The 25071-nt window shown below is 46.4% G+C and overlaps 1 protein-coding gene across 14 annotated transcripts in view; it reads left to right on the top strand.

Moving 5' to 3' along the window:
• Positions 1-25071, top strand: part of ZBTB40 (zinc finger and BTB domain containing 40) — a 48524-nt gene that overhangs the window by 3353 nt on the left and 20100 nt on the right. For 10 of the 14 annotated variants that reach the window (XM_052692096.1, XM_052692097.1, XM_052692095.1 and 7 more), the window contains exons 2-11: positions 2550-3319; positions 3960-4093; positions 8863-9058; positions 9637-9779; positions 14352-14544; positions 17179-17315; positions 17736-17934; positions 19028-19161; positions 19577-19745; positions 24266-24676. In XM_052692096.1, coding sequence (XP_052548056.1) covers positions 2611-3319; positions 3960-4093; positions 8863-9058; positions 9637-9779; positions 14352-14544; positions 17179-17315; positions 17736-17934; positions 19028-19161; positions 19577-19745; positions 24266-24676 — 2425 coding nt within the window. In that variant the 5' untranslated portion in view covers positions 2550-2610. Of the gene's footprint in view, positions 1-2549; positions 3320-3959; positions 4098-8862; positions 9059-9636; positions 9780-14351; positions 14545-17178; positions 17316-17735; positions 17935-19027; positions 19162-19576; positions 19746-24265; positions 24677-25071 lie in introns of all 14 variants that reach the window. The other 4 variants (XM_052692098.1, XM_052692090.1, XM_052692101.1 and 1 more) reach the window with 4 other exon arrangements.

Genomic DNA, 25071 nt, shown 5'->3' with positions numbered 1-25071 from the left:
TGAAATACCCGGGAGAAGGAAGGAGGAGCTGCATCAGACAGCAGAGAGTAGTGTTTGCTGTTCTGAATTTGGGAGGTGCAGAAGAAGAGGTTTCTTTGCTGAAGCGGCAGCCTGGAGAGCAGTCTCAGGTGATAGCTGCTGCCCAACAGTGACAAAGGGACATATATCAATATATGGTTGAGTGGAGCCTTAGCATTTCAAGTGCTTTTCAGGACTTGACTCAAATTCCTTGGCTTTGCAGTCTCACTGGACATCAGTGGAACCAAAATAACTAAACTGCCCTGGTGTTTTCCTCTGTAAGCTGGGACGTGTCACACCTTTCCTTAAAAGATTCATCATCCTTTGACAAAGCCTGCCTGCAGGGCAGCTAAGATAAGCACATCTCTCTCTGCTCTGCCCCCACTTCTGTCTCCAGTGAGCCGACGTTTTTGGAAGAGGAGGGCAGTGTTTGTGTGGCTCAGGTGTCAAAGGCTGCAGCAGTCAACTTAAGACATTTTACTTTAAGTTTGAAATCCGGAAAGAAAAAGAATGCCAGCAGTGGTCTTATCTTAGAGCGTGACTCCAAAGACGATGCAGAGAAGCAGCTTTAGGCTGAAAAGGTGACAAATGGCTTTTTCTCACCAGTGGCGCTGGCAGAGGCAGATAGCTCATACTCTGCAAGCACTCGTCGGTGCTGAAGTATTATCTGCTCTCAGAGAGATTCCAAGTTCAGCCCAGTTCTGCAGGCAAATCTCCCAAAAGTCATTTAGAAGACAGCTGGGAGACGAAGCTGGGCAAATTCAGGCATGAAATGAGGCATGTATTTTAGAAGTCAGAATGACTCACTATGGCAGTGGAGGGTTCTCATCCTAAACATCAGCTCTTATCGTGAGTAGGCACCTTTCTGGAAGAGCAGCTTCAGCCAAACCCAAGATATTAAGTCCAGAAGTCTAGGAGACAGTGACAGATGAGATGTCAGATTGCTGCTGGTGGTCCCTTCTGGCCTTCAGCTCAGAATAAAAGCTCGAAGACGGCTATAAGTAGCAGGCAGTTGCCTTGACGATGGTCTTGGCAATCACCCCCCTGTTAAAAAAAACCCATCATCATTCTCTTTGGCAGGACTGGATATTTTGGTCCCTATAATTAAGGAAATACAATGCGTTTGTACAAATATATTTGGTCTAATTACTCAGAACACGTTTTGCATAGCTCTGAACTATTGTAATAAAGATGGCAAGGTGATATTAGGCTGCTCAGAGCTTTCCTGTTTTGAGTTGTCATGGGCAAATATATCTTCAATACCCTTGCCAGGAACAGAGGGAGCAGACGGTGCTGCTGCTTCAGACCGTGGAAGTGAGAGGTTTTATGCACAAGAATTTCTTCCAGGGCGCTGATGTTTCCTGCTTGTCCTTTTGTAGGAAGATCCGCAGCTATTATTTCTTAACCAGCAGACCCAATTTCATTTCAGATACTGGAAGCTCTTCAACTCCAGGCAAGGAGTGGGTGGACTAAAACTGCTATTACACTCAGCCTGGCAAAAGAAATGGGGCTCTTTCTTCTCCCACGTTCGCCAGCAACTCTGCTGACATCAACTTGGTTGCCTGTGATTTACAGCAGTGTGGGAGGATAACAGAACCCTTACGTTTAATGGGATTGAAGTGCAGGTGGCCAGTCCTGTGCACGGGTGAGGCAGTGCTTCAAGGTGATGTATGAGCAGCACTGGCTAATTAAAACTCACGTCCTGATGGTAGGCAGTATTATTTCTGTTCTCTGTGAGAGAGCAGGAAGCTAAGTGAGGAGAAGCTAAGCAGTTGAAGGCCGTGTAAACTGTGTCCATCCAGGTGCTCCTCCTTTAGCACTCATGCTGTTTTGTTTCAGCATCATTGCCAGCATCCATGTTAGGCATCCTAGTGTATAGACGAGAGACAGTAACGTCTTTATCTCGTCTAGCAGAGACAAAAAAACTTGAGATATCCTGCTGATAAAAATTCTACTGGTGGATCTATTTTTTTTTCCTCCCAACAGCAACACAGGAAAAAAAAAAAAAGGAAGGAACAGGAAAAGAGATGCCATAGTAGAAGAGACTCGGCCTATGGACTTCTGCCTGTGTGCTGTACGATCAGTTCACTTAGTGCTTTGTAGGTCAAAATCAACACCTCCGATTTTCCTCTGCATTTGATAGTCTGAGCAGGTCTTCCTGCATTGGTTCCCTACCTGCCCTTTCAGAAACTGACTGCTGAATCCAGCATCAGCTCCAGTTGCTGGATGCAGACAAAGCCTGGCACTGCGGTGCCTCAAAAGCATTCGTGTTTCTTAGAGCTCTATGGTGTGAGTTATATCAGGGAGCCTCTTCTCTCCTGTCTCAGCATTCACTCCTAAGCTCTCTCTGAAGTATTTGCAATTGAACAATATTGGGTAAGTTGCTGAATTTGGGGAGTCAGAGTTAAGAATGGAACCTTTTTCTTGCTACAACCACTAAACTACAGCACAGTAAACTACAGCAGGTGTGAAATGAATTATTTGTAATTTTTTGTTTCTTTTGCTAGCAGAATCCTTTGTTTTTCCTTTAGCAGGACCTTGTGAAAGCAGTGCGAAGACCAAAGCAAGAGAAAACCACTAGGTCCAGGAGCCATGGAACTTCCCAGCTACAGCAAGCAGCTGCTGCAGCAGCTGTACACTCTTTGCAAAGAACAGCAGTTCTGCGATTGCACCATCTTTGTTGGGACTGCTCACTTCAGAGCACACAAGGTTGTTTTAGCTGCTGCCAGCCTGCTTTTTAAATCTTTGTTGGACAGCACAGACACCATTTCCATTGACGCTTCCGTGGTGACACCTGAGGAGTTTGCATTGTTGCTGGAGATGATGTATACTGGCAAGCTCCCAACAGGGAAACACAACTTCACCAAAGTCATCTTTGTGTCAGATAGTCTGCAGATGTTTGACGTGGCTGTTAGCTGCAAAACCCTCCTGAGAGAACTCATCAGCTGTTCAACTCAGGATCAGGTAGAAGTCTCTGCCCACGCGGCAGACTCATCTGGAAGCAGCGCTGGAGCTGATAACCTGCCCCAATCTGAAAAACCTGCTGCTGAAGGAAGAACAGATGCCCTGCACCCTTCTGGCCCTGGAGAAGCAGAGATGGAAGCAGATATTTCTCTTCCTGAGCAGGAACTGACTGTGAATCACACCTGGCTTCACCAGGATGTGATGCTGAGCAGCTCGGGGTCCCTCCGGGAGGATTCAGGCTCTGGTGCTGCCCAGCCTGCCTGCCCAGAGCGTGGTTGCTGTGTTGAAGTGGAGCCTGCTGAGCCTCTGGAGAAGAAAGGAAGAGTGAGTGGTGTAGGTGAGCCTTGACAGGATTGCCTCTCAGTGATTACGCTTGAGTTGCTTTACTTTTTTTTGTCACAGGGGATCTTTTTCCCTGTGTTTCATCTTTTAATTTGCTATGGGGTGGTAACAGCACTGACATGTGCCCCTTTTCTGTGGGGACTTTCTTCCTTTGGCACAGTGCAATGCTATCCTTTGGCCTTTGTGGTTGTTTTGCTCTTAGCACTTTACCAGAGCTATATTGAGCAAAACTTTTCTTATCTATTCATCTTTGTATAGATGAATATCTTATCTGTTGCATCTCATGTATAGTGGGATCTGCGTTAATGCAGCACATGAGGTTTGTAATTCAATCTTTATAGCAGTAAGTGAACAGAGTTGCCTGCTAATGCTACTTTATCTTTTAAACTCATGTTCAGCATGGGAGGGTAACAGAGGCTGCACTGGATTTGAGATAAATGTTCCATTTATAACTTGTGTTAAATAAACTGTTGGTTTTTCCTCCGGGCTGTGTGATATCTTTAGAAGGGATTTGTGAGTCACAGTTTCCATGTTACAGCCAATGTGCTGGTTACAAACTGATGCTTTTCAATCACATCCCGCTTTCTGTGAATCCCTTCAATTAGCAAATAACTCATCTTGTTTCTCTCTCACAGCAGCAGAGAGCAAAAGCTGTAAACTGGATTTCTTTCTTCGATATGAAAGTGTTTTCTCAGAGGCCCTTTCTGATGCCCAAGCCGTGCTGAGAAGACTAGAAGAGTGCAGAGAAATTGATGCCTCTCAAAGGGAGGTAGGTGTGTTTATTGGATAAATAATACAAGTCTTTTCTTCCCCACCCTGCTGTGGGCTAGAATAGTTCCATCCCTGTTTAGGAAATCTTTTCATAGGGAAACTGGGGCTCTGGTGCTTTGTTGTTGGAAGGGCAGATCGTGCTCCCCTGAACGATGCACCCAAGCAGCATCTGTGAGACAAAGCAGCTTGTGCATATAGGTGAGAAAGTGCATGTCCTGCCCCAAAGACATCTTCCCTGTGCTAGGAGAGCTCCAGCACTCCTCCTGTTTGTGGCATTTGCTTCAGGAACTGCATCAACATGGGAATGACTGACACATGGGATCCCAAAATAGATTTCCTGTGCCCGTGGTGAGGGCTTGCTGCGGAGCAGCTGCTCTGCTCTGTGTTGTGCAGGCCGCTCACGAGGAGCCTTATGGGTGGGGATGGATACAGGGCATGCTGGCCTGCTGTCTCATGGTGCTTCTGGCAGCATTCAGCTCGAAAAGCTGTCGTTGCAGATGAGTGATGCTCAAGTTATTGTTGGAAGATGTTTGAGCGTAGCGCTGAGTTGGTGCTAAAAGGGATATTCTGGGCTATGAACAACAGATAGCAGCCATCGTACAAGGCTTTAAAAGCTGGGAAGTCCTGGATTAGGGGACTGAGATCTCTGATCTTAGAAGCTTACTGGATGGGAAGCCATGTGGGTTTGAATCACCTGGACCCTCTTGTACCAGCATAACTGTGTGATGCCAAGACATCTTTCTGTTGCGGAAAACCGAAGCCAACGTGTTTAATAGAAAAAAGATGTGTGACAGCAGGTAGGAGAATTCCCTCAAGTCAAGGAGTACAGATTTATTTTCTGATAAGCCTTTGAATGTTGATGGGTTGGAAGTCTTTGTTCCCTTAGCAGCTGGCCCCTTTGACAGTGTTGAACTTATCTGGGGCTCTAAGAGGTGAGATGTGGGTCCTAATTCGTGGTTATGTAGCAGGCCCAAGCCTGGCCAGACTGACGAGCACCTGTGAGCGTGTTGCTCTCAGCATGCCTCCAAAGGATTATGTTTTTGTGTGTTCATTCATCTTCCAGATTAGAAAACTGTCAGGTTTAAAGTTGTCCCAGCTCTACACGTGGGCAATTGGTGCTGCAACTGGAGCAGTGCCCCAGCAAGAATTCTGAGCCCTTGCAATGCAGACAGGTGCTGCCCGTGCCAGCGTGCCCTCCTCACTCATGTGCACAGCACAGCACAGCACTCACAGCCCGGCATGCACGCTGCCTTGCTTCTGTGATGGTTAAACAGCCCTGTTTTTCTGTTGCTTTGCAGTAACTGTAATGCTTACTGTGTCTCCAGCACTGCGAATGCATAGCAGGTGGGGTCGGTGGGCCCATCTATGCTGTGTGCCCTGCCTGTTTTGCTCCCGAATGAGCTGTTCCTGTAGGATCCAAACGGGGAGAGTTCAGAGACAGTGTGGGTATCTGACTGCAGAACAGCACCTGGGCAATTTTTCTGTAGCTATAAATAAATGCTGAATAAATGAGAAATGGATTTTCTTTAAGCCTCGCAGAAAAATCACTTCTCAGCTGCAACAAGCATGAAAAGTGTTAGCCCCAAAGGCAGTGGGGAAAGGAGGGGGATTGCAGCCCATTCTAAGTAAGGGCTTAGGAGAAAACTCTCAGCTCAGCCCATTCTGTCGCTCTCTGAGCTCCCTGCTGGGATAAGCAGCATCTGTCGGCACCGGCACGACTCTGAGCTCTGCTTCCAGCAGAGGGTGTTGCTTTTTCCCGTAAGGGCCGGGTGTTTTCTTTGGGGAAACACAGTGGTGTGTTTCGAAGTCATGCTTAAAGAGCAAGTTTAGCTGAGAAGAGCACAGCTCGGGATGTGTAACAAGGGCTGAAATTATGGCAGCGGTAAAAAAGTCAATGGATTTTCTTTTTCCCTTCCCTCTTTTTTTTTCTTTTTCTTTTTTTTAATTTCCTTTTTATTTCACTACTTATTGTTTGAAGTCTCTCGGGCACCTTAGTGCAAGTGAAAGCCAGTTTGGAAGACAGTGAGATGGCTGTGGGTGCAACCATGCGACGCAAGGAGCTGCCTTTCCTCCTGCTGAGCAGGGCAGTGCTTGCCATGCTGCAGAGAGCTCCCATCCCTGCGCAAGTCCTTCTGCTCACAACTCCTTTGTGGGTGCATCGTCTCTATCAGCAAGCAGTTTTTGACAACAAAGCCCAGGCAGGCACAGCTCTGGGGCTTGGAGTGGTGGTGGAGATGTTGCACGCCTGCCTGTTACAGCTGAGGCTGCTCTGGCTCCTCAGATTTCAGTGGGACTCTGCCTTGGATGTCACTCTACTTCTGTTCCTTTGCTCATCCATCGATGGGTGCCTCGTTGCCAGCAGCCCCACAGAATAAGGGGCTGTGCTTTGCTCCCCTCAGGTTTCGCTGCTTTATTTCCTATTACATCCAGTGGGCATTGGTGAAGCTGTGGGGTTTTTTTGTTTTTGTTTTCCCACTGAGGTTTGTGGCTTTGCTTTTGTCAGAGTTTTTACTTTTCTCTAAGTTTGCTGCTACTTTCTGCTCCCTGTGCTGAAAAATGCAGACGTACCCTTGTAAGTTGGTTTTCTATTTAGGGAGATGTGATTTTTGGGGGGAGTTGTTTTTTGTTCTGAAGTCTCTCTCTGTAACTCGCATAAACTATTCCTATCTAATTTGGTTCTGGCCTGGATGAAACCTGCTTGGAAATGAGAACGAGTCTGAAATTGCAGTAATTTGGGGAAGCGTAGAAGAGCTTTGCTGGTGTCAAGTCTTATCTTCCTGTGCTTTCTTAGAGAAACTCAATTCAAATCATTGCACAGCTCATTTGTTCCCTATGCTTCTGGTTTCAGATGAAGTGGGGAGTGTTGATTCTCTAGCGCAGAATAAGTGTCACAGTGCTTGTGGAGCATTTCCATTGCATATGGGCCTGTCCAATTATTGCTGTCCTTCATTTGCAGCTGCAGGAATTTCTGGATGCGGCATAAAAGTTTCCCTTTATCTCCTGCATCCTGATGAGAAGTGCTGGCTTGTGTTTTCGCTTGTTTTAATGGTGGCAGAGCTGGCTACATTTTTCCCTTGTTCTGGTATGTTCGTGTGGAAGTTTTGGCTGAGTTTTTAAAAGCAGCACAAGTGGAACCAGTGTCCTCTGCTATCTCTTGATCCCTCCTACCACTTGAGGAGCTTGTGTTGCCCTGAAGCTGTTGTTAAGGAGAGCTCACTGGATAATAGTTGGTGAAGTGGCTTTCTGCTTGGATCACTGGCACTTGACAGTGAATAGAAGTAGAGATGTGGTTTGAAAAGCCAGAGCAGTGCTCCTCCATCTACAGGAAAGAGGCAAGGCTGCAGCAAAAGGGTGTGATGGTGTAGGGACTGAATGTATTGGGAAGGAAATTTCTCAATCTGTGATCGTTTTGGTGCTGGGCTGGATGTGTTGTGGACGCCACCACTGATGCCTGCAGCACGAGCCCAATGTTGCAGTGGGCATTGATCCTGTTTGGTGGCACAACTGAAGCTGAAGCCGTGTCTTGGTGACTCTGCTGCCCTGCCCAGAGGGTCTGGAAGGTGCTGCTGTGTACTAATGTGGCTATGAAGGATTTTGCAAATATCCTGTGCAGTTAAAACCTAATGGAAGAGGCTGTAATGCATTGGAACCTTATGAGTAAGTGGAAGCTGCAATTCCAGATAATATCGGTATTTCTCCAGCTCTTCCAGGTTCTCTGGGAATTGTTACTGCTTCAAAGTAAGTCTAAAATGGACGGTGCACTCTTTCTAAACAATACTAAAAGGCTGTTGCTCCCACTGAGCAGCGTGTCTGAGGAAAGGTCTTCCAGAAAGCAACTATAAATAGCAGAGCCTTTCCCTTTCTCAAAACTCAGTTCTGCTAATGAAAACCGTGCACCGAGGAAGGGATGTTAACTGAAGCTCTGGGTAGTCATTCTGTGCTGATTTTAATTTTAATTAAGGCTCTTTTCCTTTATAACAGAGCCCTTCATGTCCACGTCTCTCTGTTTGGCAGGAAAAATGCTGTTAGAGGGTAAGAGCTGGGGCTCCTGCAGCTCTCCCTCTGCAGATGCTCTTTGCAATAGGTCATTGCACTGTCACGCTGCCCTAATATGTGAGCATTTACACCTGCTAGGAAAAGCAAGTCCACCATCCCCCTGGTGCGGCCTCAAGCAGTTACATTCAGTCTTTTTATCATAGAAATAAAAATGACAATGACAGCAGAAAATGGCCGTTATCTTGGGAGCTGGGCTAAGCTCTCCACTTCAAAGGTACTTTTATAGCATCCCTGGAGTCTCTAATAAAGGATGCCTGCTCTGAAAGGCTGGCATCTCTCGTGGAGAGCTGGGGAGTGTGTGTCTTTAGGGGCAATGTTTACAGCGTTAAAGGGCTCCAGGGAAATGGGAGCAAGAGTTCCAGCTTCTTTCTTTTCCTTTTATTTCCATCACCGTGCAGGCATGTTTGCCTCTGGTTGCCATGTGGGGTCACAGGAGTGGATTTTGGAGCTCTGAGCTTGATTGCCAGGTGTGCAGAGAGCCCACAACACAGCACTTATGTGCCTTATCTCCAAAGCTTAAGCCCAAAGCATTCGCTGGGAGACGTGACTCCTTTATGACTTGAGAAGGGGGATGCCTAAAGTCCCACTGAAATGCTCTCTGCTTTCTGTGCGTGTTCTCTCCTTGTTCTGCAGTGAAATCTGCTCTTTATGTCAGCTTGCATTAGGCAGTTGGCTCTGTTACTAAACATCTCCTGTGTTTGCCCGTTTTAGGTTGTGCTCACCTGTCTGGCAGAGGCAGGGGAACAGTCAGTGTTCATGAAGCTGTTGAGCAAAGTGAAGGATGCTCACACTCTGGATGCTCAGACCCTTGTGTCTCTACTGAAGCTGTTTCAAGATGTGAATCCCAAGCTGAGAGCGGCCTTGCTGGAGAGGGAGCAGGGCAGTGGAGAGGTCCTGCAGCAAACAGGTACAGAGAATTGGGCACAGCTATTGGTAAAGTGAGTGGGTAACCTTACAGGCAAAGCTTCAGAAGATCATCTGTGTCCCCTGGGCAGACTGCAGTGCTCTAGCATTTGTTCAGAGCTTGTATCCTTACTCATATGTGGGAGGCTTATTGTGTGCTGGCCAAGATCCTGGAGTGTTTCTGCTCCACAGCAGTGGGGTGCAGGCAGTGCAGGGCTCTCCCCATTGCTGCCTGCAGGGTTGGATCGATGGCTGCACAGCCAGCGTGGGCTGGAGCACAGCTGAGCCTCGGGATTGAAAGCTCCTTTCTTACTTGAGTCTGACACAAAGCAGTGGCCTTGCAAACCTGGTGTTAACCTCCAGCTTGCTTTATGGCTTTGTGCTCTGTTAGATAAATGAGACGTTTTCCTTTCATAGAGTTTAAAGAGAATCGTAAAGTGGTTTTTCTCTGCTGCTTGTGCTTGGGATGAGCTTTGCTATTCACTTAGATCTTTCACAGAGTCTCACTCGCTTCAGGAGCCTGTCAGTTCCTTCAGACTGACTTGTTTCTTCTCTTGTGCTTCTGAATCCTTTTCTCCCCAGAGAGTGCACAAGAGGGAGAGATGCTGACCGCTCGTTTGCTGGGATGCAAGGAGGAGCTAATCCAGAGCGTGACACAGCTGAGCCCCATTGTAGAGTTCTTGGAGGCAGCAGAAGAGGGATTCCTGACCGCCGTGGAGAAGCGGGTAACAAATCTGAGATAAGGGAAGCTCTGTGGGTGAGGGTTGTGTGTGTGGGTCTGCCAGGCACTGTCTTTCCACACGGTTTGCCCAGTGATGCTCCAGGCTCACCTGGGGATTTCTCTCTGCGCAGCATGGACTGCTTATGTTAGCTGTCTCAGTTGCTTCTGTGCTGAAATGTGGGAAAACTGAGAGGTGGACTGCAAAAGTGTAATCTCAAGGCCAGGGGGGACACTGACCAGCGAGCCAATTTGTCCCTGAAAGCAGAAACTGGGGCAAAGGAGGCAGCTGGTGTTTCTCACAGTCTCTTTTTGTGAGCCTGAAGAAGGCTCTGTAATGCAGTTTGTTTTCAGCAGGACCGTTAGAATCGTGTGCTGCCTGCACACCAGTTATATCCTTGTAAATTCAGCCATCAGCTTGCCTGTAGCCGACTCCCAGGTTCTCTCTTCTTTAACTCTGTGCACACAGTTGCCTGCAAATGCAGCACATCCACTGACAGATACTATTTTTTTTGATGACTTGAGTGCAGCAGTTGGTGTGGAGGACTACTGCTTTCCCGCAAGCAATTGCATTATGTATGCAGATTTGCAGAAGCCATGAAGAAAAAAACCCCATCAACCCAACACTGTGCACAACCTGCTTTCTTTTGTGTTTTGAGGGGAGCTGCCTATACCCTGCCTGTGAAGCTGAAACTTGCAGGTGTCCTAGCATGCTGCGTTCAGTACACGGCTTGCAGACCTGCTGTCCTAGTTTGTCACATCAGTTAGATCCCCTGACATAGGATTATAGCGAGAGGAAAGCGCTGTTGTGCTCAGTGGCATGAATGATGTCTGCTTTCTGTCTGAGCGAGCCTGACCAGAGCCATGACAAGCTGGCTGAAAATCTTTGCTCTTCTTATAAGTGCCTTGATTTTGGTCTTGCTCCCTTGCATGCAATCCCTGACAAGGTTTCCAGCATGGGGCAGCCTGGCCACAGCTTGTAGGAGGGCCAAAGAAAATGCTAGGGATGCCCAGAGGTGCCATAATTCTGATCCTTGGTTATAGCATCTGGTAGCATTCAATTGCATGATTGTACGTTCTGGCATTCACGGGGCTTCTGCCTTGGTGCAGGGCTGGTGTTATTCAGTATTTCTTCTTGTGCTTTTTGGTTGCTCTCTGCTCCCGCGCTGTTTGCTGCAGAGCCTCCAAACCCTGCTCTGAATACAAAATCCTTCTCTTCTCAATGGGTTCTCAAGCACAAACGCTCTTGTTTTAGCTCAGAGGTTGCTGACAAATAACAAACGTATTTGCAGGGGAGCTCAGTGAGACTGGGTGCATAGCTGTACACTGGGAGCTGAGGCCCAGGAAAGTAAGGCAGAAATTGCCACATGTAGGCTGACCTGAGGGGCAGGGATCCTTTGGTGCCATTTTTTATTTCTTTAAGATCTCCCTGATTTGTTTGTGCTGTTTTTTTCCCCCTAAACAACTGGAAATGTGCATAATTAATTCAGAAGTTGACTTGATTAAACAGCGGGGCTGTGGCATATCTCAGGTGTGGAACATGGAGTTATCAGCCACCTCTGAAGGTTTCATCTTACTGAATAACATGGAGCTCTGGGCTGGCAGAGATAGGATCTGGTACTCCAAGGCTTCATGGAGATGAAACTTTTCTTCTTGCAGTCACTCCCTCAGCAGACACACATTTATTCAGCAAACAAACTTGGATAAAATGACAGAGCAGGGTAACCTCTTGTGTGTGATGTCTTAAGTTGCTGCAAAGTTCAGTGTGACCAATCCTCAGTACAGCCCTGAACCTGGAGCAGCATAGTAGCTGGTAAAAACGACCATCCTTCCTTTCTGTACACAAGCAAGAGCTCCTTGCTAGGGTTTATTAATGACAATGCAACCAAAGTTGCTTGCCATTGTGAGGGCAATCCTAACTGGGCGTACTGGAGAATGCAGAAAACTGCCTGCAAACACACTTGGGGGGTTTCTGACTGTCCCACTCAGATGTGGTCAAAAAGAGTCTCAAAATCACAGCCAGGGTCATCTGTTCTGGGCCTGCTGGAATGCAGCACAGAAACTTGTCTGGGAGCAGCAACAGGTTGTAGTCTGAACTCTTCATAAGGATGCTGTTCTTGTACCCCTCTTGTGTTCTCAGAAAAGATGACTTCAAAATGAGTGCTCAGGGGTCATCTCGGTGTGAATTAAATGGGAGATTCACTAACAGAGGTTTTTGCTATAAAAGGACAGATTTCTAGAAATGAGAGAAACTAATTAATGAGTTCAGCTGCTCATAAGAGCTCAGGAGGAGCTGTTGGATTCGTTTCTTTCATGTTAAAGGTATGAGAACTGTCTGAAGTTTGTTTCCTCAACCAAAGAGGAGAATTTGTACAAGAAGTTGCAGACCTGAAAGAATAAATAACTTGAAGAGTATTAGACCAAGTGGAGAAGCTGCCAGGATGGCTGCAATGGCCTACAGACAAAGGAGTTTGCTTCAGAGGTCTGAAAATGCCTGTAAGAAGGGGGTATTGCAGCTCATCAGGATGCTGGACATCACAGCATATGTTGAGTGAAGAGACAAACAATTGTTCAATCAAGTGAAAAAAAAGAGGATAGCGAGAGATGACCCACAATCTCATTGCTGAACTGAGGGACAAACACAGGAGAGCTCTAGCTAAGATTCAGGAGTGGAAATTTCCTGCAGCTGAACTGAAACCACAACTCAAAGGGTGTAGGGGCAGCAGGCTGGAGAGCTAACACACACCTCACATGGCTGTCAGAGCAGTGGCAAGGTTTATGACTGCATTTTTCAAGCTGGGAGTAGCCCCTACAATTGGTGACCAGGACGTACGTGTAGGGAGAGAGAAGCAGTGATCCAAGCAACCAGGTCTATGGCTGCACAGGAATCTGCACTGGGACAAGCTGGAAGGCTTGTGTAATTGAAGCACTGCATGTAATCAAAGAAATGGAATAAAATGCAGCAAGGGTGTTGGAGTAAATTGTTTCTGCCTGACCTGGAATCTTTATTTGATGAGATAAAAATGGGGTTTGCTGCCTCAGACTAGACTTGAGCAAAGCGTTTGAATTTCACGTGGGGAAATTGTTAAACCAAAGGAAATCTCGATATTAAAAAGAGGAGATAGCTTGTTGGGAGATAACTACAGGGTGTGCTGAAGGCAGGATTGACACGTTGAGGCAAGGTTACCAGCAGGTTTCCTGGTACTCGATTAATCGCTAATGCTGTCGACGCAAAAACATCGAAACGTGGTGGGAAGACTTGGTGATGAGCACAGCCGTGAGCTTTCCTCTATGTGGAGGAGAATCTGCAGGTGGGAGGATGGCATGGCTGGAGAAGTGGTGAGAATAGGAAGATGGAAGGGTGCAAGTTCAGAACAAGAACTGAAACCTGATCTGACATGCATGCAGCTCTCGTCTTCCTCCAAAAAAGATGAATTTGTATTGGAGTAGAGTCAGTTGTTAACATCGGGGAGGTGGAGAAGCTATTTTATGAGGGAAGCTGCCTTATTTAGACAAGTGAAATGAAGACTGAGAGGGAATATGATCCTGCTTTTATAAAGAAATTGGAGAGAAGAATAGAGTAAACAGAGAGTTTAGAAGAGCTTTTTAAGCTAAAAGATAATGTTGGCAGAGGAACAAGTGGGTACGCGCTGGCCATGAATAAATTGAAGCTGAAAATTAGAGGAGTCTTCTGGGGAATAAGAGTGCGGACGAGCTTCCCAGCCTGAGGAAAGGAGCAAAAATATAACTTTGTTTAGGGCAGATGCTAATCATTTTATTAACGGGCCGTGGATCTACCAAGTTTCTGCCTGTGTGTGTGCACTTCTATGATCCCCTCCCATTCCCCAGAAACGGGCTGTTTTTTCCCCATGAAGGCTGTCCATCTTTGCTGGTTGTGCTGGGGAGCTGCTGCTACAGCATACTTGAACCACAGCGATTGTGTCTCACAGGTGAGGTGTCTTGTGTGGACTCATCATAAAAATAATCATTCAATTAATAGGGTGTTTATTTAATGAGTCTCCTTTTTTTTTTGTCTCCTGTCTTCAAGTGACAAGCAGAAAAAAAATGAAGGGAAATGAGGGAAAAGAGATTGCCAATTTAGAAAGTCTTTGCTCAAAATATTTAACAAAGAGTTGTTTTGAACCCCGCCTTTGAGACTTTTTTTTTGCATTCCTTTGAAGAAATGTTTTCTGTTCGTCAGACATTTCCAAGATGTAGATTTGGTGGAAGAACCCCCTGGGGTACTTTTCAAGGTGCCAACTCATGAAATCATCTAGGGTTGGAAAAGACCTTCAAGTCCAAGCATCCAAATGACCTACCAAGCCTCACCATTAAACTGTCTCCTGATGCCACATCCACACCTCTCTTAATTAATCCCAGGGATGGGGTTCTGTCACTTCCATGGGCAGCCCCTCCCAATGCCTCATCACCTCCACAAAGAAACTCTTCCCTATAACCCGATCTGAGCAGTGGGTATGGATTTGTTGCACCGTGATGCTGTCCCTGTTGCTTCAGTGTTGTTTAGGTCCAAGAATTTGAAGGAAGTGCAAACAGTTTCTTGTCTGTTTCTTTGTTGCAGGTAGTTTTGAATTGCTGTGAGGGCAAATCCCAGAGGGAAGCCATGGACAATTTGCTCAAGAAGGTGGAAGAGGAGAAAACCCTGAAAGCTGAAAGTTTGGTCAAGCTTCTGAGGGCTGTGAAAGCATCATTCCCTGGTCTCCATCTTTTGCTAGACAAGGTGGAGGTGAAAGCAAACGTCTCTGATGGCAAAGGTATGATGGCTACATTAAATTCACATGTATGGGGGCTTAAGTGAAGGGAATTTCTAGGAAGTCTGGATGGCTTTTTGCACCTCACTGTGCTCTTATGGTCCTAATTTCACACCGGGGCATAAGATGCCCATTTTATGCAAACAAAACAGATCTGGGACCACTGATTTGAGGGGGCTCGGCTAGAAAACAGCCCAGTGCATTGCAGTGAAAGTTGTATCAGGGAAGGTTCAAGTCGGATATTAGGAAAAATTAGGAGAAACTGATTCTCAGAAAGAGCGATGAGGTATTGGAATGGGCTGCCCTGGGAGCTGGTGAGCTCACCATCCCTGGCAGTGTTCAAGAGCCCTGGAGATGTGGCACTGAGGGATGAGCTTAGAGAGCACGATGGGCATGGGCTGGGGTGGGACTGGATGATCTTGGTGGTCTTTTCCAACCTTGATGATTCTTTTATGGTCACTGGTTTGTAATCTTCTGGGTGTCCCACATTCAGTGGCCCCATTAGACATCCTTATCTTGGAGTGCTAGTCCCCCTGTTGCTGGGTGTGGGTTTGTTTGTTTTTTTTTGCTTGCCTGTGGTGCTGACAGGACTTGAACTCCTCATCTTTCCCCTGGTGGAACAGCTTTCCAAGTATGAGTGGGTTTAGGCTGAGCAATTCAGATAGACTAGCAAATTTCACCAGCTCTGAAGTCACTAAAAAATTAAAAACTAAATTAATATGCAGTGAAATGTAAATTACTGTTTAATAGAAAGCAAAACTGCACTCATAATGCTGATAACTTCCTCTGTAGCAAACATTCCCGACAGGCAATTTGCTTTGTCATTTGTTAAGCACGATTGCTTTCTTGAAACATCAGACTCCCAACATGCTTAATTATCTAGTGGTAATACCCATTCCAAGGAGGAGCATTCCTTAATTACATAGAGTTGAATCTTCTCAAATTGCAGCTTGAACAAACAGAAGCACAAATATTTCTTATCGTGGAAATGAAGAGGGAGGGAGTGAATCTGAGCCGCCAACGGCCGCCTTTGCTGTCCTGTGCTGCAGTGCTAACAGACTCACATGGAGCTCACAGCAGAGCTGAGTGCATTTGTGGCAACTCAAGTGTAATAAAATCAGAAGCATTTTGATAGGAGAAGGGGAGGAATATAAAAACATAGGGTCACCTGAGTCGGAATGAACCACTAAAGGCCATCTGGTCCAACCCCCTGCAGGGACACCCACAGCTCCATCGGTGCTCAGAGCCCCTCCAGCCTGACCTGAATGCCTCCAGGCACCCACTGCCTCTCCTTTCATTTGTTATCTGTGCCCTGATCCATGTGGGATGCATGCAAGTCAAAACTTACAGAGCTAAATGAGATTCCCTTAACTTCACCAAGGAGCAACTAAGCTGTCTCCAAAAGGTCTTTGTCCAGGGAGTTTTTCAAATGAGCTCAAAATCATCCATTGATTATTCCACAGATTGCCATTGCTCCCTTCCCCACCTGGGAGAGCTTTCTCTTCTTACTTTGCAATGTATGTTTTCTGGGTCTCAAGGACTGGACATTTTTTTCACCAACCTGTAGTTATTGTGAGTAATTGAACTTTCTGTTTGGTGCTGAACCAAAATGATTTAAAAACCTGAGCACGCAAACAAAAAAAAACAAGCACAGATGTCCTGGATGAACTACAGCGTTTTATTGTTGTTTCTCTTACAAAAGTGTAACTATGCATCTTCACCTCCAATTCTGTAACTCCAACAGTGGAAAAAAAAAAAACACCAAAAACCTTTCAGGCTTTCAGGTTCATCTGTTTGGCAGTTCCCAGTTTTATTTATCAACTAGTCTGGGGATGAGTACAATCATACAATCATAATTATTTTGGGTACACAGCATGTTGTCCCAAATCTTTTCATTACCCTGGGTGAAGGCTAGCCCTCTTCCTTGACTTGATTCATTGTGTTCTGCTACTGTGATGTCTGCTGAGGATTGTGCTGTTACTCTGAAGTTACCGTGTCTCAGATTCATCAGGTCAAGTCTGGAATCAGATGTATGAGGAACAAATTAGGCTCAAGTTGCATTTTTTTTGTGCATAAGTGAGAGAAGAGGGTGTTACTGCTATTTTGCAATCCCAAGTCTGGTTTGTGTTCCCTTAACATTTTCACCAAAGAAACTCAGCCCACTCAGTTCTTGCTTATGTTGGACCATATGGGTGTTTGCAAAATGTTGCTGTGTTTGAGAGTTGCGCACTGCTGAGACAGAGTGTGCTGCAGAGCTCTTCGTGGTGGAGTGGATCTAAGATTCAATTAAAACCTGCTTTCAATGAAACTGCAATTAAGAGTTAGTGGGAACTTCTTGCTAGCAGGACATCGGAACAGACTGGAAAACATCTTGAGGTGTTGTCTTGATATACAAAGCCACACATTTACCCACTCTACTTGGCTGCAAAAAAGGTGAAACCAAGTGTCCTGAGTGGTTGGCAGCCCTGCCTGTGGCAAATGTCTGGGAGCTAGATCATCTTTGAGGTCCCTTCTAACCCAAGTCATCCTATGACAAGGGAGATCTGGCATCCTTGGTGTTTTCAAGCCCTCTGTAGCTCTTGAAGCCCTTTGGGAAGATGCTTGTTGAGCTGTTCTTATTCCTTCACTTGCATTCAGCCAAATGGAGTTTGGAGGATTATGGAGCCCAACTGCTGAGACGATACCAAGGAAGGTTAGTGGAACACCTCACAGACACCCAGACACTGCTGCGTGGCATTTCTGCTGCACACAGCCTAGCTCCTGCTGACAGAGAGGTAAGCAGTCTCCTGTCTGTGTGTTAAAGCTGATACTGGAAGCAAGGTGTCACAAGGACTTGATTTACTGGTTGTCATGGCTTGGTTTTGGGGCAGTCCTCCAGCAGGATTCAATTTAAAGATTCCTCCTTAGCATCAGATAATGGGAACGAAGCAGTTATGTGCAGGAAGGTGAAGATAGGCAAGGAAGAATGGCTGATCTGGGAACTGAGGAGAGATGAAGCAAGGAAACGTCCCACGTGTTTCAGCAAAAGGCTGGGCTTTGAAGTGGTTGTTGCTTGGGTTGTGTTGTGAGCCAGATCTCAATCAGGGCAGGAGTAAGGGAAGGCTGGGGCTGGGGCAAACCATGGCCTTGGCTAGGGCCATGCTGGGCAGATGGATGAAGTCACTCGTTAGCACCTCACTGACGATCTTTTGAAGGCAATGGAACAGATTGTGAAGTGCGAGACTGGCTCAGGTGGCTTCATCTCACTCGTGTCTGCGGCACTGGAGGAGCAGTCTCTGTCTGTTTCTGTGGTCTGGCAGCTGCTGCTGGCTGTGCGAGAGGCCGAGCTGCCACTGAACGTGCTCATGGAGGAGATCCAGAAAGAGCCGGGCGCAGAGCTGTTCTTCCAGGCAGGTAATGCCCTCAATCTCCTCTGCACTTTTCCCACTGCTGGCAGAATGCACTTCCTAACTCCTTCCTCTCCGCTGCTGCAAGCTTCACAGACCCTTTCACACTCCTTGCTTTGGTGTCTGGAAATACTTTTTCTCCGGTGTGTGTCCAAAGCCTGTGTCTTTTTTGAAACAGTCGATTGGTTGTGTGCTGGAAAAACACCACACAAATGCCACTGCTTTGTTTGTGGCTCTGTGTGTTACAAGGGCTGTAAGGTTTTGTTGTGAGCAAACCTTTTGAGAGCTGGCTGCCACTGTGTGCTAAAAAGCAGCTGAAGGCCCGTCAGACTGAAAACATGGGTTAAACTGGAGGTCTGTGTGCAGCCTCTCCCCTGTCCTCCCAAGAGCTCTGGCCTCTGGCTTTGAGTTTCCCTGCCAGCTGTGGGAATCTGTCATTGCATTTCCCTACTTGAAAACATAACCTGTGCTCCCCCCTCCCTGCACAGTTGCTGAAATCTCATGAAAATTAATGGATTTGGGGTGAATGAGAGGGGGGAGGCTGTGCATGTGTCTGTACATGAAGCTGAGATTCACTTGCCCATGGTCAAATGCCTGCGGGATAGCTATCTACATCTGAACTCCACTGCCTCTGTGCTCAGTGCAGAGAAATCAGCACTTCTGGTGCATGATGCATGTGGCTCCTTTTTATGTGGTATCCTTGGATGAGGCATCACTCTGCAAAATGTCAAAACGGGATATCTCCAACTGGGGGAGGGAAGAAATCCTGTGTGTTGGGACAGTCGTGCTTGCCTTTTAAGGTTGTTAGCATCTCACTCAATAACGTGCTTTGGAAAACCTGTTCTCCTCACCCAATGTTGTACAAACACTGAGAAGTGAGGTCTGCCAGATTGCTGTGTTTTAGGCTGGATGTCTGTGAGGCAGTGAATGTAACCCAAGTTTGCCTGGAGCTGCTCCCTGTTTCCTGCTCCATAAAGAAAGGACTCCTGCTTTCTCCTGTTAACAGATCACCTTTAGCTAAGCAAAGCTACGTTTAGGTTCTCCTTGCATATTGAGTTTTTCATATTGGGTTTTTACATACTTTTTATTTTCCTCCTCAGTTGCCACCAGTGAAAGCACAGCCATTGAAATCATCCTGCGGCACAGTGAGCTCATCTCAGAGGCCATTAAGCAGAGAGCAAACATGGAGGGCTTGGCTCCAGGGGAAGCAGGACTCACAGAAGCAGTGAAAGAGGTATGCAGGGGTGATGCAGTGCGTACCCCCCTTTGGAGCCAGCACAGTTTGCATTCTACAGAAAGTTATGCATGAAAGACAGATTTACAGATTAGGTAAACTCAGTGCAGTGAGGCATTGAGAAACCTCTCTTTTGATGGAGGCAGTTTTAAGTAAGCTAAAGCCGAATCAGAAAATCTGAGAATTGATTTATTGTAACTTGTTTTAGTCCAGAAATTCTCTGCTCATGCTTCTACATCAGTGGAAGGGCAAAGACTTGTTTGGAAAGATATTTTTTTTCCTGGTTTCTCTGAGCAGGTTCCCAACAGCAAGGATGAAACAGGAAAAGGGAAACTGCCCTCATTCCCAGACCGTCCCGACCCCTGACAGCCCAGATTTTCTGTCTCGTGATGTTTTCTTCTTTTTACTTCTCTAGCTACTGAGTATTTCTGCTCAAAAGAAAAGCTCAGAGGCCTCCCTGAAAGCAGCTTTGAGTACAGCACAGGAGAAGTCTGTCCCAGCCATCAAGATCTGTCAGCTGCTGTGCAATGTCCATGAGTCTTTCCCAGACTTGCAGCCAGTGATGCAGGAGCTAGGGCATGTGGGTAAGGAATGAACAGACTTCCATCTTTCTGTGGTTGGTTACATACAGCACTGTGAGTTCTGGGGAGTTGGAGTGGTAGCAGACAGCAGAATCCTGGTGCTACGATGTGCTGACTTGCTGTATGTGCAGATACTTCACAGGCTGATTGTGAAAAGCTCACATCCGAGTGCACTCGTCTCATGAAAGGCTGACAGTGATGGTGCACTTTGTAGTCCCAGACTATTCCCTGAGTTAATTGTCTCACCGTGCCTTCATTTGGTTTTGCTATATGTACATTTTCCAGAGCAAATGATCCCACAGGAGAGTCCCACAGCAGTAGGTGAGTGTTATGTACTGTAGCAGTTTGACAAAGGTACGAGTGGAGCATATGCAGATAGCAATTTCCTGAACTTCAGAAACAAATGCATATCAATAATGGTGTATGAGACCCTGCCCTGAGCTATGGAATTATTTCCAGCTGAGCTGAATTGTGTCTCTGCATCCATCATTTGAAGGAAAAATGCTTAACAGGATTTGGTGCTTTAATGAAAAAGATAACAGAGAGCCAGAGAGGCAACTGCAGGTTTGCATTCTCTTGAAAAGGATGCAAATGTGGCTTGCTTCTTCTGTCTTCTCACATGTTTTTATGTCACCACATTTCCCAGTGCATCCAAGTACAGATGTTTTGGGCTGCACAGTCTGATGGGATGTGCACAATGCATTTTTTATCTGAGCACGGATGCTGATTCAGCTCAGTCCATCTCCATTTACTTGTGGTGCCAGAGCTGCTTAGCACAGACACAGCGTGGAAGTACTCACAGATTGCTGGCTAGTTAGAATAAGCAGCCTGTTATTGGTATCTTGCCTTTCTGTAAGGGAAATTGGTTTGAAAATTTGAGTCAGGACCATGGCTGGATTGATGAATGCCAGCCTACTGGCTTTGACATTTGCCATTGTTTCATGTTTGTCAGTGACAGGCAAAGCAAATGTTCCCTGTATGCCAGGAAGGGGCAGAGGGAGAGTGGCCATTCATCAGCCTGCCTCTGTTCCTGAGCAATAGGAAAAAGTTGTTAGGGTGGTAGATGGGATTGGATGCATTCGTAGAAGGAATCAAAGACTAGTTTACTGCTTGTAGAGCTCCCTTAGCATAAGTGGTCTCCCAGAGAAACGTCCTATGCTGTACATCTAGTATTCATACCCAGTTCAAATCTAGTTTTCCCCTCTTCAAACTCCGTAAGAGGTGCTGCCAATCCAGCTGGCCTTTTTGGCTGGTCATTGCTCTGTTGAGGATTTCCAGAGGAAAGGTGATTCCTTCTCATCTGCCATTCCTTCTCTGTCCCCTGCTGAAGCTCTGGTCACTTGCTTCACTTGCCTTAGCCCTAGCTGACTGTGGGATGTACCAGGACTGATGCCCTGGTGGCTCTAGAAGAGGTAGGCCAACAGAAAACACACGTGTCTTTGAAGGTACAGTCCACCTTAGCTGCTGGACGCCTTGCAGTGCTTATCAGTGAGGGACTTGGGGAGTCAGCTAAATTGCTCTGACAGATGCCTGCTTCTCTGGCACCAGTATCAAAGAGAACAGACTGCTGTTACTGAGCGTCTTGCAGGGCTTCAAGCCAAGGAGAGGCTGAGACATAAGCAAGCAAGAAACGACATCAAAAACAAAAGGACTGGAAAAATGGTATCTGCTTGGCAGAAACATGCAAGGACTGGAAAAATGGTATCTGCTTGGCAGAAACATGCATTTTGTATGAATCGGTCCGAGGAGAATCGCCAGTCACTGGTCTCTTTTTGGCATGATCTTTGCATTGACATTCCATATCTTAATTTTAAGACTGATCTCCTCAGCTGTGATATCACAGCTTAACAGCCCTGAGTGTTGCAGGTGGCGTTCTGGATCAGTAGCCATGTGGCTCTCAGCATGAAACGTGAATGATAACTGAGGGCCTCATGTTTGAGGAATGTGAGCTTCTGCTTAAAACAGAGAAAATCTTACTTTCTGAAGAACATACGTGCTCAAAGAGGTGCATACAGTTTGCATTTCCTCTGGAAAGCTATCTTTTTTTGCATCTTTGCCACAAAAAGGAGGAAGAGAGATCTCTGATACCTGAGCTGAGTAACTTGGAAAGCAACAGGGCTTCCTGTGGAGGAATCTGAATCCATCCTCAACCTCATCCAACATCATCAAAATAACAAGTTAGTTTCTCTGGTGGAGGTATGATATGAAGTCTATTGGTTTTTCCCACCTCTGTAGCTGGAGCACTCTTAATGCTTAATGCTTGCAAAGACAAGATTTGGCTGTTTCCAACTCTCACTTCACTATTGAGCTGCTTCCTGTGACTTTCCAGAGTCACTTCTTGGAAGATCTTATTTGTCAAGGTATGCCTAATTTTCAAATTTCAGAAACATGTCAAGAACTCCAGATAATAAAGTTTTCCTCTGCGTAATCTTGAGCTTGAAAAACACAATTGAGATTTAATGTGGACCTGAAGCAGCTCCTGGAATCCAAGAGTCTGAAGGCAAAAGTTCATTCTCTCCTGTAAAAGTTCTGCTCATTTCCCCATGCTTGTCAGCAACCATTGTAATGACCATCAGGTGCTCAGTGACACAGGATAGATGCAAAAAGGTGGGTGGAATTTTCTTCCAGCTTGAAGAGTGGGAGACAGATGGCCGTACATCAAGAATTTTTTGCTTCTGGGTTCTGGTATCCGCCATGAATTGCAGGTAGAGTAGAGCAGCCACCAGAATTATCAACTTAGCAGAAAGCTTATAAAAGAGAACTCATGAGGAGATGCACTAATTACCAGCAGGGTTTTTCTTCCAGTACTTTGCCATGAGAGAACGCAAAGCAGAGCGAAGTCCTGGAGTCAGCAGTTCCTGCCTGAGGCATTTCTGCTGTATTACAGACCTACCATCCAAGCAGTGTGTGTTGTACTGGCAGAGGAATACAGGGTGTTTGTACCTACTCACTGATTGCACACGATCTGCTTCAGCTTTCATTCAGAACTGCTCTCTGGTGGTGGTAGCTTCACCCTGCAGATATAGAGGGCCACTCCTTGATGTTTTTCACCACGAAGGTGAGCTCTCCCTGCCTTTATAACATAGTCTTCTGCTGTTGTGTAGGCTGGAGGCTTACCTGTACCTCTCCCAGAGCTATATTCCAGCACATCTGTATCCTGATTTAGTTCTTGAGATACTCTGGACTGTCCATCCTGAGCAGCACTATCTCAGGCTTAAGAGCCAGAGCACCATAAGCTAGCACTTGGCCCAACAGAGTGTATGGCAGACTTGCTCTCTTTTGTCTCATTCAGATTATGCTCCTGCTGCTGTGGCATTTCCAGGCATATCCATTTCTGTCTTCTTTAACATGCGTATCTTCATCCACATTCATCCCTTTCTGATGTTCAACATTTCAAGATTCTTGTTTGCTTAAATCAGAAAAACTGTCAGTGTTGGCTATAGGGATGAGGGAAGAGACCTTAGGGGTGAAGAGGGTGTATTGCTGTCTTGACAGAGGACAAACTGCACAACAGTCTTACAGTCTGTTTTATTCCCTTGACATATTCAGGGGCTGATGGGTCACCACTTGACATCTTAACATTTCTGAGTTGGTGTCCATTGGAATATGTCAACTGGTTTCTGGTTGGTTGGAAATCTGGGCTTATATCACTGTGCAGGGAGAAAACTTTGCTGAGCTCTTCCCGTAACGAGGAGGGCAGAAATGAAGTTTTGCAAATATGGGCTGAATTTCCTGTGCATTGGCAAAGTAACTCTGCAGTGGTTTCCATGACCACAGAATTGCATGGTTCTCGTTATAACAAAGGAGCCAAATATATCTGTTTGTATTTTGATTTCTTCCATATGTGTATTCCATGTGGGTCTTTTCTGTAGATTGAGAACCTTGTGCTTTTCGAAATGATGACATTACAGGGACTTGGAAAAGCATTAGACTTTTAAAGAAACGAATGTAATGAGTGACTTAAAATACCTCAGGGCCCTAACCAGAAGACTTGAAAGGACTGTAGCAAGACTGTGTGTTCTCTTTAAAAGAATTTGTGTTTGGAAAGTATTCCTGAGATTTCTTGTGATTTTAGTGGCTAGATATCCACTGTCAATGCCTGACCCAGTGGCACAACGTCATGCCCGAGGCTCAGATCTTCAAACATTTCAGCACGAGCCCAACATCACGTGTCTGAGCTGGTGGCAGACTCTCAGAAACAGCAGTTATTTCTGTTCTTGCCAGGGGACGAATGAGCTCTTTGAAAAATGTGGCTGTTGCTCTGACATCTAATTGAACCCCTGGTACACGTGTGTGGAATTCAAGGATCGCTCCATGCCTCGTACCATGGGTTACCACAGCCACGTTTGGGCAGAGCTGTGAACCACTGCTGTGTTGGGCAGCGTGGCCACTGAGCATCTCTTGTGTGTACATTCTTGCCCCGTAGGGATGACTTGCTGTGTAGGAGCGTTCAGGAGATGGGAGACCAGGGGTTTGGTGCTCAGGCCTGGTCACCTCTCAAGCAGGAGCTGCTTTTTACACAGGGCTCTTGACTGAGGGAAGTGGAGAGAAACCTGGAATCAGAAAGTGGAAGGTGAACAGCGAATCCCAAGTGGAAGCTCTGGACAAAGAAGAGGACAAGGCAGGAGGTGCTGCAATCAAGGAACCGAAGGAACCTCAAGGGAAAGCATCTTCCAAGAAGAATTTCATCTGCAAAGCCTGTGAGAAGAGCTTCCACTTCTACTGCCGCCTGAAGGTGCACATGAAACGTTGTCGGGTGGCCAGAGGAAAGCAAATCCAGTGCAAGGAATGCACCGAAGTCAAATCGACAAAGAAAGAGCTGGAGAAGCATCAGCTGGAGGTCCATGGAGAGGTGGGGATGGCCAAGAAGAAGAAGAAGAAGCGTCTTCCTGTGACGTGTGACATCTGTGGCCGAGAATTTGCTCATGCTTCAGGTAGGGTTGGTGATAGCAGGGAGGAAAGGGGTGTTTGTTCTAGGGCCCTGTGCACACACTGGGGAAACCCAAATGACATAATAAAATGATAATCCGTAATCTTCTCCTCCCTGCAGCTCTGTGAGTGCCACGTGTGGGAAATGCAGCTCAGCTTGTTTCTCCTGCCCCACTGAGCACAAATGCTTTCTGATTAGTTCTTCCCTAATTGGTTTTCCACATGGCTCATCAAGGAAAAGTGGGGCTACCGGCGAATTTAAAAGCCTCCAAAAATAATTGAGCTTTTCCAGTCCTTCAGCTGGCTTAGCAGGGCCAGCAAGAGGTGTGGAAGCTCCCAGCCCTCCCTGGCCAGCTCTCAGTGCCCTGTGTCTGTCGGGATGAGAGTGAAACAGCAGGAG

This window comes from Tympanuchus pallidicinctus, unplaced genomic scaffold, assembly GCF_026119805.1.
Source record: "Tympanuchus pallidicinctus isolate F22 unplaced genomic scaffold, pur_lepc_1.0 scaffold29, whole genome shotgun sequence".
Classification (NCBI taxonomy): Eukaryota; Metazoa; Chordata; class Aves; order Galliformes; family Phasianidae; genus Tympanuchus; species Tympanuchus pallidicinctus.
This window is presented reverse-complemented; position numbering and strand designations above follow the sequence as displayed.